Genomic DNA, 21,486 nt, shown 5'->3' with positions numbered 1-21,486 from the left:
AGGAACTAGTGCCGATGTCAAGTCCATGGCCCTTTGCTCAATGGGGAATGGATCCATTGGCTACAGGGAAAGGCCAAACCAAATATGCTGTTGTGGCAATCGACTATTTCACCAAGTGGGTAGAAGCTCAACCATTAGCCACTATCACGGCAAATAATGTCAAAGATTTCACTTGGAAGTCTATAGTGTGCAGGTTTGGAGTTCCCCATGTCATTGTGTCAGACAACTGTTGTGCTATCTTCAAAGATTTTTGTTCCCAATTAGGAATAAGAAATCATTACTCATCGCTCGGGCATCCGCAAGCCAATGTGCAATCCAAAGTGGACAACAGGACAATACTCAGTTTAATTAAGAAGCGACTTGAGAAAACAAAAGGGGGGTGGCCGGAGGAGCTACCTGCTGTATTATGGGCTTACAGAACTACAACAAAAACCCCAACAGGTGAAACTTGTTTTCTTTTAGCCTTTGGGAGCGAAGCAGTAATTCCAGTGGAAACTAGTGTAATAAGTTTCAGAACCAAACACTATGATCCACCCAGATCGTGAAGGTCGGCATCTAAGGTTTGCTCAAATGAAGCTGATTCCAGATCATTGATATCATCTGCTAGAACAAAGTCATCCTTCCTGCGGGCAACAAAGGTAGTATCACGAAGGACCGATTGGCGTCCGGATGAAGTAACCTAAGGTATCCCTGTAGATTGGCCAGAAGAGCCCCAGAGAGGTCCTCCTTGGGGAAGCGATGGGGTGAGCGAGGGTTCAACGGATCTGCTGAAAGGGTTCTCACTAATAAGTATGTCCTGAAATAATGGTTGTGTAGGAACGTTAAAGGTTGTCAAAAAAGGATTTGGGTCAGGTAATGCCTCCTATAGCGAAGATGTCTCAGCAGGTGGATGAGTTACTTGGTTTGAACCGCTCCTTTTTCTCCTCCTGGCCGGTGGAGATGTGTTGTCATTATTACGAAGCTGTTCAATCACATCATGATCAAATGCCAATTGAGCAGCTGCCAGGGAGCTAACACAATCAATATAGACAATAAAAAGACTGCACAATTTGGCTAAAGAGATGAACTCACAATACCTTTAACTATGGTGAGGGGTAATGCAACAACCCTGATGCTAAGTTCAAATGAGGCAATGGTCTGTGGATTCACTATCTCAGCCCACACTTTCAACGGGTACGCACAGGCTTTTGCGACATTAGCATGCTCTTCATCGGTTAGGTCAGATATATTGTCAAAGCTGTTGAAGTAAGCAGTGTTAAATAAGTCAAAGAAGTCATCTAAGGAAAATAAATAAAATAAACTTTTAGTTACCAGTAAGATTCGGCTCATTCCATGATCGAGGCATAGAAAGGCTCTTGTCTTCGGGGCTGGCACCCACATCAAACTCCCAACCATCTCCTGACACAAAGAAGAAAGCCAATCTCCATTTTCGGGGGTAACCAGGAAGCTTTCCTAGCAAGGCGTCAGATGGGTGGGCAAAATTGAGCCAATCACCAGTTTTCATCTTGGGTTGAAAGTAGTGAAGGAACTTCTTCAATGTTAAAGGAGTATTACCACACAACTGCCACAAAATCATGCATCCCACAACTATTTTCCAAGCATTTGGAGAAAGCTGTGAGGGAACTAGATTAAAGAACCTGAGCAGCTCCCTAACAAATTTAGGTAAGGGAAACCGTAAGCCAGCATCGAAAGCCGTCTCAAAGAAACATGTATAACCTTCCGGAGGATCGTCACATACTCTTTCATGAGGAGAAGCACATCAGACCTCCACAGACTCCGGGAATGAAAACTTTAGCTTCAATTGGCCAAGGTGGTTGGCATTTAAGTACGAAGCTGCGTGTTGCGGTTTGATGGGAAACACCTTGTCGGCTGAATTATTACGCTCAATGACCTCCCCATGGGGCTGGGTTGAAGAAGCCATGGGAAAAAGAAAGGAGTGCAAGTGGTAAGAAGAACAAGAAGCAAGAGGAGAGGAAGTAGGCAAAAAAAGGTAATTGAGTATGTCAGGCACTCTCTTCTGCAACTTAAATAAGCAGAGAAGAGTTTAATCTGCTATAACGGTTATGAAAGTAGCCGTTAAAAAATGGACACTTACAATTTGAAATTGAAAATGCTAGGCCCCTTCCTCTGGTTGTCCACCAAATAGAGTCCCTTACAGGGGTCCTGCATTACTTGGTAACAACAAACAAGTGGCAACACTGCAAGGCCTACACTAAAGGCCATAATGCAAGGCCTATGCCGACCTCTACATTGTAAAGGAAAAGGGAATCCTTTGTAACTTTATGACAAGGGGATTCCTTGCACCTTTTTGACAAGGGGGTCCCTTGTACCTTTTTGACAAGGGAATCCCTTGCACCTTTATGACAAAAGGGTCCCTTACACCTTTTTGACAAAGGGTTCCTTGCATCTTTTTGACAAGGGAATCCCTTGCACCTTTATGACAAAAGGGTCCTTGCACCTTTTTGACAAAGGGTCCCTTGTACCTTTTTGACAAGGGGATCCTTGCAACTTTATGACAAAAGGGTCCCTTGCACTTTTTTGACAAGGGGATCCCTTGCACCTTTATGACTAGGGAATCCCTTGCACTTTTATGACAAAAAGATCCCTTGCACCTTTTTGACAAGGGGATCCCTTGCACCTTTATAACAAATGGGCCATTGCAATCTTTGACGAAAAGGTCCCCTGTATTTGCCATGGAGGCCCTAATAATGTAAATATATATATATATATATATATATATATATATATATATATTTATTTATTTATTTATTTATTTATTTATTAATCTCCTAGGGAATCAATACCTTACATTCTCTTAGTTTGCGATCCAAACATGAGAATGGGGGGCAACTGATGATACGATTTCTACAATCCAACACGAATACACAAGTTCTAACAGACACGGAAGCCAAGAAGTTAGATAAGCTACAATTATGAAGTGATATAGATAAGGATGAGTTCTTCAGATCTGTATTGCACTATGATAAGGAGATTAATTCCCTTATCAAATACTATGACTTATCCTATAAAAAAGGGTAGTCAGCCAATTCAAAAGGTACGCAAAAAATATCCTGAATAGAGTTCATTTATCTTCTTCGTCTTGTACTAATTTAACCGTCGGAGACTCTTGTGCTAGTACCACACCGGTGCCTTTCGACGACTCTTTCTCTTCTCTGCAGGTTACGACATCGTTTTGGGTCGTGATGGAATCTTGCTTCATCAATATATGTATATATGGTTTCGGTATTTAAAAAAATTAATTCCACCAATATATAAACTACCGACAATCAACTTAATTTGTAAGTTTTAATTAGCTAAGCATATGCACCCTAAATCTACTCATACATACCCACCTCAAGAAATTCAACTAATTAACACTTTATGTTTACATTAATTTAACATGTGCGTAATTGGTTACATAAATCACCTTTTTTATTTTTATTTTTTTAAATTAACTCAATAAACTAGGCTACTTTCTTACGAAATCTAGAAAAGTCAAATATATGTAATCCTATTATCTCGTAAGGTAAAGAAAGAGTTAGTCAAATGTACAAGGCTTCTCATGTATTCTTATTTTATTTTATTACTTTAAATTATATAAGTCATCTTTCTTATAGTATTTAATTATTTAATAAATTAATCTCATATTAATTTAGGCCATTCTCTCTCTCACACACACACAGTGATTCCCACATTATTTATCAAACAAAAAGAAAAATAAATTTGAAAGTTTCTTATCCAGGTTAGAAGAAAAATAAATACAGTAATTTTTTTATAAAAAGAAACCCTAGTCCATGGATAGTTGGATTCATCTGAAGCCCAGACGGTATGCTTGGGCCAAACCTACACGTATAAACCAGGCTTGCTTGACGTCTCAATTCTCAATTCTTTGAAGCCCAGCCCAAATCTATGTGTCTTTTCCTACTTCAATCATACGTAGTAGTACTCTGTCTAACCCAAAATTTCAACCGAAAAAATCGACCGACTTCTGCGATCTTTAGCGCAATTGAAGAATATCCGAAACCAAACCATGAATCCACCTGTCTGTCTGCATCTGCTTTGATGATCTGACAACTACATAAGCTTATTATTTGCTTTGCAAGTTATAGTCCCATATTGCACACCAGGTATTTGATGTTTTGTTCTATCCTTCATCTTTATCATCTTCTTTCTCTCCTTATTGAAGGACTAATACCAATTTTGAGTTTTAAGTTTATCATTTTTTTTTTGTTTGTTTGTTTGTTTGTTTTTGTATGTTGGTATTTAATAGATTTTAAGTTTTCACAAAGCGAAAAAATCCATGTATTTCACCAATGGAAAAAAGAAAAGAAAAAGGGTGCATAATAGCGCGCGCGCACATATATATAGCAATCCTGGTATGGGTTATCCATAGGGACTTCATGTTTCACTCAAACGCCCATGCATTAGACCTGCGGACCTCCTCTTCTTCTTCCGGAGTATAGTCATTCTTAATGTGAAAAGTCTTGCGAATCTCTTTCGGAGTCTTCCCTTTTATCATATTCGCCACTGTTTGACACATCAGATCTAACAAGCTCTTGATGTCCAAATAATTTGCTCCCAAGATGAGGTCGAAGAGGGTGGCCTGGTCGGCTTCTACCTCTTTGACAAAGTCAGCGTCAAAGGTTTTGAGAGCATCGTTAGAAGTCTTGTCTTCGGACTTAGGGGTCTCGATGTGCTTCTTGCAGTACTCGACGATCTTGGGCAAGATCTTGCTACTTACGTTCGGCAGAGGAATGATGGAATCGACACAATCATCTTCAATCATGTGCTTGATGGTCTGTGACTGCAACGCCACCGCCTCTTCCACCTCGAAGATCTGAGGTTCTCAACACCATAGTCTTTGAAGTCGACATGGTTGTGCCTGTCAAGCCAAAAACCAAATCCCTGAGAGAAAGAGTTTGTGAGATATAAGGAGCAAAAACTAAGAACGTATGACAACAATTTTGAATCCACTAGAAAATTGCAGACCAATAGAACTAATGAATAATCTCAGTACTGCATGTATTTATAATAAGGTGCCCTAACACCGTAAGGACAAAAGAATAAGGAAACCTAATACCATTAGGAAACTAACAGGATAAGGAAACTGGAAAATATAACAAATCCTATCAACAAAAGGAAACTAAAGTGAAATCTCTAAACACTTGGTAAATTGTAAAAAAGTATGTGTAATAAAAATAGCATATATGACTCGTGTTTGATATCTCACATTCCAACTTTCTAAAATTTTATTATCCCTAAAAATTAAAATGGCAAGTGTCTCAAAAAATTAACAATCATCCAAATGCCATTGGATATGCTGCATGGATTATTGTTTGAGTAGTTGTAGGTGAGAGGATATATGTTGAGAGAAACTTGATTAACAGGAATTTTCTATTAAATATAATGTAAAATGCCCAATAAAGGTTACTAGATACATTTTTTCTCTTCTTCCTCCTCCTTTTATTAATATTATTTTTTTACGAAAGGTTTTCGTTTTATTGGGGGCAGGGAGGAGGAGGTGGCATGGTGGTGGTGGTGCGAGTGTGAAAAGAAAAAGTAGTTTTACTTCACTTGCAGTGAAAGTAATACTTATAGAGGGGAAGAAAATCATGGTGAATGATTGATATAACCCTTTCTTTCTTTGTTGTTCAGATTCAGATCCTGATTCAGATCCTGCTAGCAAGCTTGGATCAAGGACTTGAATTCCACCCCTCATTTGCCTCACCCAATCCGCTAAATGTAGTCCATCCGGTATGGTTGGATCGATTGGTTGTTTCCCTGTCAAAACTTCCAATACAATCACACCATAGCTATAAACATTGCTCCTCTCTGTGATCTTCATCATGTAGCCATATTTTGAAAAGGAGAACTAGAATCAGAACTAGATTGCTAAATTGGGGTTGATTTACTTATGTGAGAAACTACTTGAGAAGCATGAAAATTAGGCCACCAGCCAAATCAAAATCTTTCTAAATCACTTGTAACATAGTTGTAAACAGAGTCAAGACCATGTGTTTTAACGTAAAGATTTTCAAAACATGCTAAAAAGTCAATATTATAATAAGTTCACATTCAAATATGACGAATATAAGAAGCATATGACTATTGAACTATTGTGTTGGAGGAAAATATATTTACCAGGAGCAATATATCCACAGGAACCTGCAACTGTGTAGGATCTGGCAAAATAATCATCATTGACGAGCTTGGCTAGCCCAAAATCAGCATTGTAAGGCTCGAATTCGAGACCAATGAAGGATGTTATTGGCCTTGATGTCTCTATGAACAATGGGAGGGACACAGTCATGGTGCAAATAAGCAAGGCCGTGTTTTATCTTTCTATTTTACAGCATTCTGTAGTCCCACATTCTGCTGTACAGAATCAGGACTAACATACAGATAGAAGACTACTCCATGACCTTCTAATCTATATTAACTTTCACTATGCACTATATTGTTTTAGTATATTATGAGAAATTTGGGATTAACTTTCACATGTATTTTGCCGGTACTTTAGTGTGTATTTGATTGAGGTCGCTGTGACAGGAATTGAACAAAGGTCAGATACTCTGCTTCTTTTTCATTGTTGCTTGATAGGAAATTAAGATTTATGCGTTTGTTCATTGTTTGTGAATTTACTAGATTACCCTTCACCAAAGAACACCACAATATGGCAACACCTATGTACTAGCTAAAATTTTTAATTCCCCATTAAAAAATTAGAGAAATAATAATAATTTTTAATAAATGAAAAAGAAGTTATCCGTAATATCTCTAATGCTTAAAAAAAACATTATGAGTTCTAACTTTCTAAAATTTAATTACTCCTAAAAGGTAAAATGGTAATTAGGTGTCTCAACAAAGTGTTTCCCTGAAAATTGCAGCCACTTATGTGTTGCCCTAATATGTCATATGGGCTTCTTAAAACAATTATTTTATTGTTATTATTATTTTCTCTCTTTCCGTGGCTAATTGGTTACATAAATCACCGTGGTTAATTGGTTACATAAATTTATTCTTACATAAATTTAACATAAGCGTAATTGGTTACATAAATCACCTTTTTAATTAAAAAAAAATATTAACTCAACTAGGCTCCTTTTTCATTACAAAATTTGAAAAAATCAGATATACATTATCTTATTTTCTCATAAAGAGGCAAATAGTTAGTCTAATGTAGAAGGCTGCCCATCTATTTTTATTTTATTTTATTGCTTTGTATTATAAGTCATATGTCTTATAGTATTTAATTATTTAATAAATTAATTCCATATTAGTTTAGGCCATTCTCTCTCTCACACACACACAGTGGTTCCCACATTATTTATCAAACAACTGTCACTCCTCTAATCTTCTAAATTTTCTAATTTGGTCAATTAGATTTAGCACAACTTTATTAAGAAAGAACCTAGATATGAACATACTTCTTAAATACTTTCACTACGTGATACTGCTGCAAAGGCAAATCAAATTGTATTGTAAATATGGCACCACTTTATCAAATAGTGAATCAACATTAATTAAATCTAGTTTTCAAGAAACATATTTCAAGTTTAAATTTAAAAAAAATTTAAATTGTAAAAAACATGAAGTATTAAATTTTAAAAAATGCATTATTAAATTAAATACCCAATTTGATAATATGGGTTATACTGTTATAGACTAGTGGTATTTTCTTATCAAAGGTAAAGTGAATTTGAAAGTTTCTTACCAAGGTCGGAAGGAAAATAAATAACTTTCCATGGATAGTTAGGCTCATCTGAAGGCCAGACGGTATGCTTGGGCCAAACCTACATATATAGCCAGGCTTGCTTGGAGTCTCAATTCTCAATTATCTGAAGCCCCAACCCAAATATATGTGTCTTTTTCTCCTTCGATAAATTATTAAATGGTCCTACAACATTAATACTTGGTGGATTAGTTAAATACAGTGTCGAATAGATCAGGACCATCTAATAATTTCCCCTTCAATCATACGTGGTAAAATAGACCGACTTCTGCGATCTTCAGCGCAATTGAAAAATATCCGAAACCAAACCATGAATCCAACTGTCTGTCTGCTTATTCTCCGATGATCGGACAAGTACATAAGCTTATTATTTGCCTTGCGAGTCCCATAATGCACACACACCAGGTATTTGATATTTTGTTTTTGTATTCAACTTTATAATGTTCTATCCTTTAGCTTTATCATCCTTTTTAATTAATAGATTTGAGTTGTTTTAACATGGCAATAAAGAAGATTCATATTTGTTGGAAAGGAAGTTGAAAGTTTTCACAAAGCAAAAAAATAAAGAGATAATCACACTGACCTTCCTTTAAATTTTGTCAACATACATTGACATCTCCTTTTATTTATCAAAATAACACTAACCTTCATTGTTAGACCTTTTAGGTAGATGGTGTTAAGGGTTCTATTGAAATTACTCTTCTAGCCTTATTATATCTATATTGTATTTATTACGAACACAATGAAAAGACAAAAAGCTCCTCTCTCTCACATTTCTTTCTCTTCTCCGGAAACCCATTTCCAATTCCTTAATTTCCAAACACCCCCATTTATTTCTCTCTCTAATTTTCTTCCATACCCATTTTCCATGGAAGAAGAACTCCAAGAATCCGAGGTGATTTTCCCGGAAAATGCAGAAACCACTAATGATGTACGCAACTTCTCAGTTCGCTATTCGAATACACGTGAACTGAGTAAGAACAAGCCGAAGAGAAAGAAGAAAAGAAGAAGAAGAAAATGAATTCAGTTCCCGTGAATATCCCCCAGACTTTTCGTGGAAATTCGTGGTTTCGGTGCTTGGAATCTGACTTCTTCCACGACCAGCTAATTCCACCTCACCTGATCCTCGGCCGGAGAATCGGCGGAAAAATGGCGTTCTCGGTTTACACCGGAGATGGGAGGACTCTGAAAGGAAGGGGCTTGAGCGAAACGTGACACCAATAATTTGTTTGGTAATGGACACACAAACCAGCAGAGGAAAATAAAATGTAACCGAAAACAAAATTGGAATTTGAAATTAATGTTTTTTTTTTTTTTTTTTTTTGATGAACATATTTAGCTGTATATAATTATATGTATAGTTGTATTTTATTTTTTTTAATTTATTCATTTGTATTTTTTTTTTTAATTTATAGTTTTGTTAATTGTTATTGTGGTGCAGCTTAATACAGGTTGGTGTTTTGGGTACCATGTGTTATTGCTTACACTCTGTTTCTTCATATTCTGTTTGGATTCGAAACATAACCAGCATGAACAGCTGGGTGCTAACTCATGTAATCACAAGCAACCATCTCACATTATTAATTTGAATTTTGACTTCTGCAAAACTGTACTAGAAATTTAGCACATATACAGAATGAGAGAGATCAGAACAATTAGCCATCAACTATTATTACCAATGCAAAAAATCTAGCACCAAGCTTACATGCCAGTAATCTAGACTTCAACATTGACTTGGCCAACCTTGGTGCCGGAGTTTATAGAGGTTTTCCGTCATCGAAAAATGTTCTTTGAGTTGTTCTCGCTGATTTTGGTGATGCGCTTTGAGGTTCTACTCCCGCCGACATCAATGGAGACTTCTAGCTCGCTATCGACAGTTCGCCGTCGTCGCGGGTGCGATTCAACAGGAACTGCAAGTCTGCAAGCTTAACCACCGGTAAGACGTCTTCCTTGCTGACTATCAGAGTTTTTGCGCGTCGTTCCTTGCCAAGCTAGCACTCACAGCCGTTCAGAGCACCGCAGTCCTCCAAACTTGCCGCCGATGTTCCACGTTTTTCTTCACCGCCGCTGGTTCTTGTTGCTCGCTTACGAGGAAGAGAGTGCAGAGAGAAAAATAGTGGAGAGAGAATCTGAGAGGAGAGAGGAGAAATTCATATGGGCTATTTTTGGTATTTCAATTGCTTTATTTACTTGGTTTTAGGGGTAGAATGGGAATTTGAAATTTAAAAATTGCTGGCATCATCCTTTTATGTTAGTAAACAGTGTTTTCATTAAGGGGGGAGTTCCATGTTAGCAGTATACATATTTCAAGGGAGGTCAGTGTTATTTGGCAAATATGAGGGGAGGTCACTGTATATTTACAAACCTTCAAGGGAGGTCAATGTAATTATCCCAAAAACAAAATCATGAATTTAAATAGCATATATATATATATATATATATATAGCAATCCTATCATGGGTATTAACAACCCAAAAAAAAATAAAAATAAAAATAAAAAATAAAAATTCATCCCATAACTGCTTCATGTTTCACTCAAACGCCCATAGATTCTCCTTGCGGACATCCTCTTCTTCCTTAGGAGTGTAGTCATTTTTGATGTTAAAAATATTACGAACTTCCTCTGGAGTCATTCCTTTGATTATATCCGCCACTGCTTGACATGTCAGATCTAACAAGTTCTTAATGTTCAAGTAGTTTGCACCCAAGATGAGATCGAAGAGAGTGGCCTGGTCGACGTCTTTGACGAAGTTTGCCTTAAAGGTTTCGAAAGCATCGGAAGTCTTGTCTTCGGACTTGGCAGTCTCGACGTGCTTCTTGCAATACTCGATGATCATGGGTAAGATCTTGCTGGCTATGTTTGGTAGAGGAATAACGGAATCGGCACAATCATCTTCAATCATGTTGTGATAATTCTAATTTTCAGCATTTTAGAATTTTCTGAAAATTCGTTAATGCAAGGGCATTTTCGTCTTTTCACTTTACCATCCTGGTTTGTGGTTGGGTCCAGTTACATTTCCTACATTTTAATTTATGTGGTGATGTAGCATTTGTATGGTGTAATTGTGTATTTGTGGTGTAATTAGAGACAAAAAAATAAAGAGAAAAGGAAAATAATTTCAAGTGGGGCCCACCACTAACTTATTTGGCCAAGAAATCTTCTTTTCTTTCTCTTTCCCGTGCTCTCTTTCCCTCTCGGTTCCTTCTCTTTTTCTTTCATTTTAGAGACAAAAACTTTGAGGTTTGATTACTCAATCATCTTTCATCGGATTTAGGAACCGTTTGAGGCGAAACGAAGCTTGTAGCGAGCTCTACGCATCCATACTATCAATTTCCAGATTTGAGTCTTCCTTGGAGCTCGAATTTGGAGGACCTATTCTAGGGATTTCGGCTTGGATTGTGAGGTAGGGACATCTTAAGCCATGGAATCTTGCTCTATAATGAATCATGCTCATCTATGTGTGTTATAGCATGTTTAATTGTTGTTGATTTTGATTAAAATGATTTAATTGACAACATGCTAGTTATGTAAATGTGTATAACATGGTTGAATGAAAAGTATGTCTATATGATGGTTGTTTACATTTTTTTTGAGGTTACTAACATGCTATAATGATGCCATGAAAACTTGCTTATTTATTATTGTGCTAAGTTCCCATTTGTCATTATATTAAGATCATGACATGAGCTTACATCTCATTGGGTTGCATGAAAAAGGGAAGTGGTTGTCTTGAAATGAAAATGGGGATTTGGGAATGAATGTTTTGGAAAAAAAAATTGGTTTTGACAAACCCGGTCGCTGCGGGGTTACCAACGGGCTGGAGGTTAATGTGGCCTAGGGAGGACTAGGGAGAGTAACCTAGCGTGGTTGAGCTATTCTGGCCCCTCGACGGCGCCACGGGGTCACCAAGGGCCTAGAGATGGTAGCCAATCCTCCTCTCGTCGTGGCGGGGTTACCAAAGGGGGTTACATTAACTTTGAACGTGATGGTTTTGAGAATGAAAACGGGGAGTGACTTTAGCATGCATTGCATCTCACTCCATTTGCATTTGTGTGTGATTGAATTTGACTTGTACTTGTAATTATTTTTCCCCTTCAATGCATGTCCCCAATCTCCCATTGGCCTATGCTTTATTTGGATTCACTAGGACACAAGAATTGTGTCTTAAGTGTCACCTGCTGAGCTATATGCTCACCCCTATATCTATATATATTTTTTTCAAGTCTTGGAAAGGAACTGGTGGATGACAACCCACCTCAAGCTTGAACGGCGTTAGAAGTCCACTTTTGTATCTTTGTATATTCCCCATTATTTTGTAAAACACTAGAAGTGCAAAGATGTATAATTATTTTGTGGAACTTTGTCATGTAATATAACTAAAGTATTGATGATGTTTTGGATGGGGATTTGATAGTATGCAACTTGTTGATGAATGGATGGATAATCATAGTTTGAAGCATTGTCTAGATTAGTTGGTTGTATCATTATCTTTTGTTGCCGTGAATTCGGAATTTGAGCCATGACAGGTTAAAAATGCAATTAAACATGTTGTGATAGGCCTATTTTTAGGGGAGGTCATGCCGATTTTTTTTTTTTTTTTTTTTTTTTTAAAAAAAAGTATTAGTTTTGAGTCGTTACACATGTGCTTGATGGTCTGCGACTCCAACGCCACAGCCTCTTCCACCTCGAAGGTCTCGCCATCTGAAGTTCTCAACACTACCGTCTTTGAAGCTAACATGGTTGTGCCTCTCAAAGCCAAAAACCAAATCCCTAACCCTAGAAAGTCTACGTTCACAGAGCAATATGAAATATGAACGACCTCCACCTGTATTTATAATAAAGAACCCTAACACCATAAGGACATAATAAGGAAACCTAATACCATTAGGATACTAAGAGAATAAGAAACCTAATCCTGTAACAAAACCTATCAACATAAAAGGAAACTATGTTGATAAGAGGTGAGAATAATGCTGAGGAGGTCTAGTTCTGTAAGGCGGTCAGCATCCAAAAAGAAGCCAAAGAGACGCAAAAGACCTTCTAGAATTATTGTTACAATGCTTTGACCTTCTACCTTAGAACGTTGAGAAAATACAACTAAGTTACAATGCTTTGTACAAATACATATTCATCCATTCAAGTCGATAATGTTTATTAACTATTTAGTCAGAGCTCAATAAATTTTTATTTTTTATTTTTTATTTTTCCAGCTCAATAAATTAATCGTAAACTGAGATATCAAGCAAAGATCTCAATTAAGTCCATATATGGTTTTCGCCTACTAGATGGTTCTCTAAATATATATGCCTTTGAATTTGTGAAGGAGGCTAATAGATGTTTGGGTCCAATGTGTGTCAATATGGTTCTCTGGTTATGACTTTGAATTTCTATTTATGGTTGCATGTGGTATAGGGCCAACTGATGCCAATGACAATGACGACACCGCCCAACTTCAGTGTCTGAACAAGGAAGGTCACTAATGGATGAAACAGTAGGTGATCCGTCTTTTTTTAATGATTCGTGTGTTAGTGACCAAATGCATCCTTCAATTTTAGTGTGTGATAGAGTAGTTTCATTCTGTTCTTTGCCCTATAATTAATCATCATGTCTTCCCTAGGATACTGTATATAATTATATAATCCAATCATTTTAACTAGTTGTGGACAAGACTCGGCGATTTCACTCGTTGGTTGATCCCTAGCATTTTCCCTTATGGCATCCTCCAGTGTCAACTCAGGTCCTTGCAGACTCAAGATAGTGTAAAGCCATTGATGATAAGCACAGGTTTTACGAGCTTAGTTCATGTCTTGGTTTATTGGATTTTGGTTCTTAGAGTTGGCTTTGGCAACAAAGGTGTTGCCCTGTCCAATGCCATCTCTTATTGCATCAATGTATTGATTTTGGCGATTTATATCAAGTTTTCGCCTTCATGTCAGAAGTCTTGGGCCGGATTTTCTAAGGAGGGTATGAAAAATATTGTCGGCTTTCTATCATTAGCTATTCCTTCAAATCTTATGGTCTGGTGAGTTTGAATCTTCCTACATATCCAACATTACAATTTCTAATGTTTTTACCAAAATGAGTAATTAATTATAAAGTACATCTTTTCCAAACTCCCCAACCCTGCAAAGTCTAATGTGATCCTGTGATATGATTCAGATTGGAAATGTGGTCATACGAATTTTTTGTTCTTATGTCTGGTTTTCTTCCAATCCAAAGCTAGAGACATGATGTCAATCAGGTTTGCGTCTTTATCTATACACTCAAAATTTTTGATAAAATATTCTCTGCTACATATTTCTGTGGAAGTGTTGCAACTCTTCGCTGCAGTTTGTCCGGGTGGAAGCACAACCTTGCTTTTTCTGGTAAGCCACCTTTACATGTGAGCTCTCTATGAGATTTGTTAGGGATAGATTTGTTGGGAAACGTGCAAGTTTTAAAAACTTTTCGAGGGATTTTGATTCATAGATCTTGATTCATCACATAGAGACAAGTTTTACGCAAAAATAAAAATATGATGTATCATTCAATTAACAGATTGAATACTTACATCAAAGGTCTGAGTAAACCTTTAAAACTTTCCTCTAAAGTGAATATTCTCACTTATTGTAGATCCCTTAGCAAGATGCCTTCTTCTTGGATCTCCATCTTCTTGGTAATTGTTTTGCCTTTAGGAATCACTCATAAGCCTCCATGAATGACCTTGAAAAATTAGGCTTGTGGGAGCCTCCATTAGATGAGAACATAAACCCTAATTTTCTAGAGAGAGAAAATAAATTCCTTTTTTCCTTTTCATTAAAAATCACACCCTAAAATATACATAGACCATGTATATTTATAGGCAACATAAAAATAAAGAAAAGGAAACAACAAATCCTTCTCCATGTCTAATTCATATGTCTCAAATCTAATATGATTCCAATATCAAGTTGGGCTATGAGTGAGAATCCATTGGGCCTATTATTTTATTCGTTACAATGAATTAATAATTGGCCCGGTCCATGGACCCAATTCAATTAATTCATAAATTAATTTCTACTCCACTAAAAGAAATTAATTGAACTCCAATTAAATAATAAATAACCACTAAGTCAATATTGCACTTTGACCCCTCTATGCATAATTAGTTATCGGATAAATAATGCCATCAATCCAACTACTTAATTAATATATTTATTTTGGTACCTTTGATTATTTCTGGCTTGATCACAATAAAACATTTGTTTGACAAAAAATAATAATTTAAATAAATAAATATATAATAAATCATTTTGTCTAAAAACACACGAAGGCCTTCGAATTTACTTTGTGATCAACCATAATCAATACAAAATAAATACAAGTAGCAATGATGCAAATATTGAAAATATAACCCTCTAACTATTAATTATATAACTACCCAAAGTGTCGGTCTAAGGATCCCGAAGAATCCGCCGAACAAATCAAAGTAATTATTAATTAATAAAAGAGTCTATACTTTTCTCATGCTTAAGAGTCAAATGCCATGACGGTGATAGGGAGTAATTGCATACGACGGCTCTCGCAATATATCTCAACCTAACGCGAATCCAGTTCAAGTCTTAATTAATTATGAGTCCATCCATAATTACCGACTATGAACAATTTATAATTACTATTTATATATCATGCATTGATTGCCATCACATACATATATATAAATATTTCTTGTAATTACATGGACACTATCAATTTCATAGTGAATCGAAACATAATACATTGAATTCACCAATTATATAAATCATAAATATTTCAGATATGTCAGGAACATACAGATAGGAATTTGTTATGCCAGGGCATATAAATCCCAACAGCTTCCACTTGCCCTCATAGCCAATTCAAATTGTACCTAACTCCAATGTTATCCAGATGATGATCAAAATTATTGATCAATGACACCTTTGATAATGGATCAACAAAGTTGTGTTCCAATGCAATGTTCTAACTACAAGTGCATTTTCTTGCCGGACAATATCATGTAGAACATGATACTTCCTCTCAGTGTATCTTGTTCCTCTATGGAACCTTGGGTCATTGGTTTGGACTACTTCTGCACTATTGTCACAACATAGCTCAATAGGCAGGCTAGTATACTCCACAACCTCTAAATCAGTGAGATCAAACTAATAGGCTTCCTTTGCCGCCTTTAAGGCTGCAATATATTCCACCTACAGGTTTGAGTCAGCAGTTGAAATCTGCTTAACAATCTACCAACTGATCTCCCTTCCATTAAGTAAACATACACTAAGTCATGAACCTCATAGTATCTACTTCTGATTGAAAATCAGAACTAGCATACCTGACTAGGACCATATCATCACATCCATAAATGAATATGATATCATTGGTTCTCCTTAGGTACTTAATGATATTTTTCACAATAAACCAGTTGTCAAGTCCAGTATTGGACTGGTCTCTACTGACTATCCCTACTATGTAGCGGATGTCCTGTTTGGTATAGACCATGGCATATATGAGACTCTCATATGCTGAAACATATTGTTCCAGTCTCATTTGCTCAATCTCCTTTGATAGTCTTGAAAAACTACTTACTAGAGAGAGCTATCCATATCAATAAAGCAAGAACTCATTCTTTGAGTTATGCATACCAAACCTGGTCAAAACTTTATCAATGTAGGATTATTAAGATAAGCTTATTTTCCTTTTAACCTGATCTTGCAAAAGCTTGATCCTAGGAATCTAGTTTACATCCTGAAAATCCTTCATTTAAAAGTAATTGAACAACTACCTCTTTATTGATGACAAACTTCCACATCATTCTAAATGAGTAGGATGTCATCAATATATATAGAATTAGAAAAATAATGACATTCCCTTGTACACTCATGATTTATTCACTAAGAAATCTTCTGGTATCTTTTTGTAGATTAACTTGTCTTCCATAGGAATCACCCTACTAGAAAGTTCTACAAGATCCCAGAATTTATTAGAATACATAGATTCCAACTCTGATTTCATAGTAACTCGCCAAAACGATCTGTATCCATATCGGTTCACGCTTCCGTGTAGCTTATTGGGTCCAACTCATGTTTAACAGGGATGTCCATAACGGTCTCACCTAAAAACATAATTCTGTTGGATTGGATAATTATCCTCCCACTACATCAATGTACCGATGAAGGAATCTGTGTACTAGATGATGCTGACGCATCAATAGGGAATTCATATATTATTCTCAATCTCTATAATAAGTGTGTTCACATGTGGTACATCTGGTACTCATACCAAATTCTCTAACATTATGCTACTAGGTATGTGATTCATAATATGATTCTCCTATAGATAAACAGTGAGTGAAAACAATCAACTTTTATCTTTGAGATCATAAAATAATCCATCCTAGTGACATTTAGAATAGCTATCAAATCTAGCATGCCTATGATCTGCTTCCAACTTACTTGTCCATATCAAGCGCACATGTGCAAGACTACCCCATATGTGCATATGATTCAAACTAATATTTAGTAAAAAAACATAGCTCAACGGTATCCTTGAGACAGACTAAGATGGAATGCAGTTCATAATGCGCATCGATGTCATTAACGCTAAACTCTTAAATGAAAGAGATAATGTAGCATAGCTGATCATAGATCTAACCATGTTAAGTGGAATTCTGTTATTCCTATTTGACACCTAAATACATTTAGCGTCAATTGCGGAAAACTGGTACATGATACCCTCATTGACCATATAGTCTTTGCACTATCCCAAGAAATACTCATATCCTCGATCAGATCGAAGTGTCTTGATAAGTTTACCTAATATGTGTTCCACATCAGTCTTAACCTTCTCAGAAAATACCAAGAGTTTAAGACTTGTGTTGCATCAGATAAACTTATCCAAAACGTGGGTAATCTTGCTTGGATGTTCATAAGACCACACGTGTCAGTGTGTACCGACTCCAATTGTCCTTTATGTCTATTTCATCTGGCTGATTAAGCCATAAGAGTTATCTATCCTTCAAAATAGGGTTCACAAGTTTGGTTTAGGCTCCCCTGCCTCACTAGGTAATTAACCTTCTTTGACCAATCTTTGAATCTTATTTTGATTGATAACAACCCAAAAATAGACATTAAAAATACAATGAGTCAGGAATAACAATTTTTCTCTTAACATTCAATCTAGAAGATGCAACATTAGTTTCTACATCCTGCAAATCTTAAGAGTTTGTGATTATAGTATATTAACCATCTTTCAATGCACCAGAAGTAATCGCATATCTATTCAATTTTATAAAACCAGTTTTACAAAATAACAACACAGTTTTTATAAACCAAAAGTGAAATAAGAATGAGATTGCGTTTCACTTCTGTGCATAAAGATAGTTCTCTAATACTAATATCCTCATACTCTCTAATTTCAGATGTAATACTCCCACTGACTTAACTACAACCTTGGCATCAGGTCAAAAGATAAATATATATCTATATCATCAAGGCTTCTGGATTCCTGAAATCCTTACAATAAATTGCAAACATGTTTAGTGGCTCCAGAATCTATTCATCAGGAATTAATAGACGCAACCACATAACATGGCTCAATGATTAAATATATATTTTCCTATGCCACGTCATTGCTTAAACAGTTCGTCCTTTAGTGTTTTAGTTAGCGACAAAAGAAACAGTTTTCTTCGCCCTCAACATACACTGCCTTATTCCCTTTAACCTTTTTGAATACCCATGTTTTGTGCTAGTCTAGTCCTATTATCATCCTTCTTCTTTGCTTTGCCCGTCCACTTGGGCCTAGAAGAAGATGGTATAGACTAGGTTAGATTGATAGGAACGCCCATACTCTTGATTATCCCTTCATCTGTTACCAATTCTATAAGAATATCAGCGAGTGTGAACTCAAACTGATTCCTTATTTAGTTCACTCTAACAGAGTCGAACGAGTTTGGTAACAAGGCAATAATCATGTCAACTTGAAACTTACCACCCAAGTCAGCCTTATTGATCTCCAGCTAATTTTTAAATAATAAACAATCATTTTTCAAAATTCGATTTCATACTGGAGTTCCTTAGGCTATCTTGATGCTATTCAAGTCTGACATAGTACTTTGGCATACTCTCTATCTAATCTCACCAAAACATCTTATTAAATTTTAACATGATGCTTGAAGAAAATAAAATAATGTAAATGTTAGCTTTGGAGCGTATTCGAGGTAAATTCTAGAATATTGCACCAAGTCATCTCATTTGCCTTATTTCACTTATTCAAAGCATTAATGTTCTCTTGGGTATCTTAAAGTAAAAGGATTAGTTTTAGAAGTAGTAAATACATTTGTACCCTTACATTGTGAATAAAATATCTAAGTTCCTTTCTCAGTCAATATTAATGAGATCCAGTTACATTGAATATGTAAGCAAGCAGATAAACTGGATTAGACATAATTAATCTGAATATAAATGCATTCATACAATATGCAAGGTGAATTATTAATAATATCATGCATATTTAAAATTAAAATGAGCTTGTTAACCACATAATACAATAAATCTCAATCGAACAAGAGATCATTATCATTATTGGTGAACAATCCCTTTTAATTAATGCGGGTCCCTCAACTCTGTAGCATAATAAATCAACCAATCAATATGTCAATAACTTATCCTGTTGGAGGAGTTCATTATTACTATTATTGAGATTCATTTGCTATTAGGCGAGCACTTCCATTAAAATAATAATATGTGGGTCCCTTAATCACTGCATGAAAAATCGAATAACCAATACGCCAATAATTTATTCAGTTGGCGAAGTTCATTATTGCTATTGGCAGGCAAATCCCATCATTTCCATATCTCTTAAGACAATGCCTTGTCTATCTATATGAAATGATTTCCGATTATGTTTAGCCTTTCTAAAATCACCTAGTATAGACCACTCCGTTGGGGAGCTAACACTATTGATTTTAGATTAAGTGTATAACGTTATTAATGCTCTAATAAAAAATAAAACATTAAATATCTTGTCATCATAATCTAGACTCTTTAAATCATGCGTATGGCCTTATTTTTAAAGATCTAATTACAATGAACATTTAATATTATTATTTTCATGAGATAACCATTCTTGTAATATTAAGACTCTTCAAATCATGCGTGGGGCCTTATTTTTGAAGACCTAATTACAATGGTGTTAATAACGAAGGCCATGGGACAATGTATAAAAATCCCTGCTCCCACTCAATTTTTAATCATCCATAATTAGGGTTTTCATTTTATTCATTTACATGATATAATGCATGCAAAACGTCTTGATTTTAATCCAATTAAATTTAGAAAATATTTAGACTTTAAACGATTCACTAATATTTAATTTGAAACACACTTTAAAAATAATTTACAAAAAATAATTTTGCGTTTCCCAATAAGTGCCCTCAAATTAATTAGTAATCAGATCCAATTAATTTTCATAACTTAATTAATATAAATCAAGCCATTTAAATAAATATCATGGATCCAATGCATGAATAATAATTAATTAACAATTATATATTCCATACATTTGATACATCGCATAAATAAATAAATGACAGATAAAGCAAATAAAATGGCCAATGGAATCAGCTTTTAACATTTAATTACTCTAAGTATTGCACGAGGGCCTTCTATCAACTTGTAAACACCCGCAGGAGGTTGATACATGATAGGAGAAGCAAAACGTCACTTGGAACCATTAAAAAACTTGTTCCCAGCTGTCCCACACACCCTCCACGCGCTCCCACGCGCCCTAAAATCCCCTCATGCGCCTGCACGCGCTAGAAGACATTGGCAGCACGTGGCACGCGCTGCCACGCGCTATGTGGTGCTGGAACTAGCAGACGCGTGGTCCACACGCGCCTGGTTCAATGAACATATGTCTGGCGCGTGTACTTCACGCGCCAGATTGCTGAAACACATTTTTGGCTGGCGCGTGAACCTCACGCGCCAGCTTGTTGGCAATACAGTTGCGCCTTGTTGTGCACGCGTGCTTCCCTTGGGTGCGCACTGATGCTGCGGAGCGCTGGATAATTTCCTTTTTTTTTTTAATATTAATATGACGGTTTGTAATCCGGTTGCACCATATTATGGTGGACCGCGAAGTACCTGATCAATCACCCTTATCACCAGCCAATACCTCGCCGCCAGCAACTTTCAAGTCGCCGGAAAATCGCCGAAAAATTTCCAGAAATTAATTAAAAAATTCCAGAAATTAACTTAGGCCTTAAAAAATTCCAGAAAAATTCTGAAAAATTTCTAAAAAATCTCAGAAAATTCCTGAAGCCTAATTTAACCCTCTTGGACCTTCTTGAAGCTTCATAGCACCCTTTGATGAATATTACATGGCTTTAAAAATATTTACAATTTGAAATACAATGGAAAAATTAAATTACATCATTGAATTTTCAAACGGCTAAATCAAAGCCTTAATTACAGTCATCTAAAGATAAAATTACATTCAATTAACCTATACGCTTCATCCATGGCCCAAACACACATTATTATCCATTCTCAATTATACATACATCATCATGTATCAACATATTAAATCATACATCAATAAATAAATATATATGCATATCAAAATTGGATCCATGAATGATGAATTTTAATAAAAACATGATCTCTAGTAATGAATCAAACCATGTTCTGATACCACTGTTGGGAAACGTGCAAGTTTTAAAAACTTTTCGAGCGATTTTGATTCATAGATCTTGATTCATCACATAGAGACA

The 21,486-nt window shown here is 35.9% G+C and overlaps 1 protein-coding gene and 1 pseudogene across 1 annotated transcript; both read right to left on the bottom strand.

Moving 5' to 3' along the window:
- Nucleotides 1–4,405: 4,405 nt before the first annotated feature.
- Nucleotides 4,406–4,883, bottom strand: LOC132267567 (SKP1-like protein 1A; annotated as a pseudogene).
- A 5,100-nt stretch (nucleotides 4,884–9,983) lies between these two features.
- Nucleotides 9,984–12,471, bottom strand: LOC132266783 (SKP1-like protein 1A). The gene is made up of 2 exons (XM_059767761.1): nucleotides 12,376–12,471; nucleotides 9,984–10,635 (listed from the first exon to the last, which is right to left on the bottom strand). Exons 1-2 carry the CDS (start codon nucleotides 12,469–12,471, stop codon nucleotides 10,264–10,266), a joined length of 468 nt encoding a protein of 155 aa, XP_059623744.1. The 3' UTR covers nucleotides 9,984–10,263.
- Nucleotides 12,472–21,486: the final 9,015 nt, after the last annotated feature.

The sequence above is a fragment of the Cornus florida genome, unplaced genomic scaffold (genome assembly GCF_030987335.1).
Source record: "Cornus florida cultivar Cherokee Brave unplaced genomic scaffold, ASM3098733v1 CherokeeBrave_3.0.0_Hap2_Chr07, whole genome shotgun sequence".
NCBI lineage: Eukaryota > Viridiplantae > Streptophyta > Magnoliopsida > Cornales > Cornaceae > Cornus > Cornus florida.
This window is presented reverse-complemented; position numbering and strand designations above follow the sequence as displayed.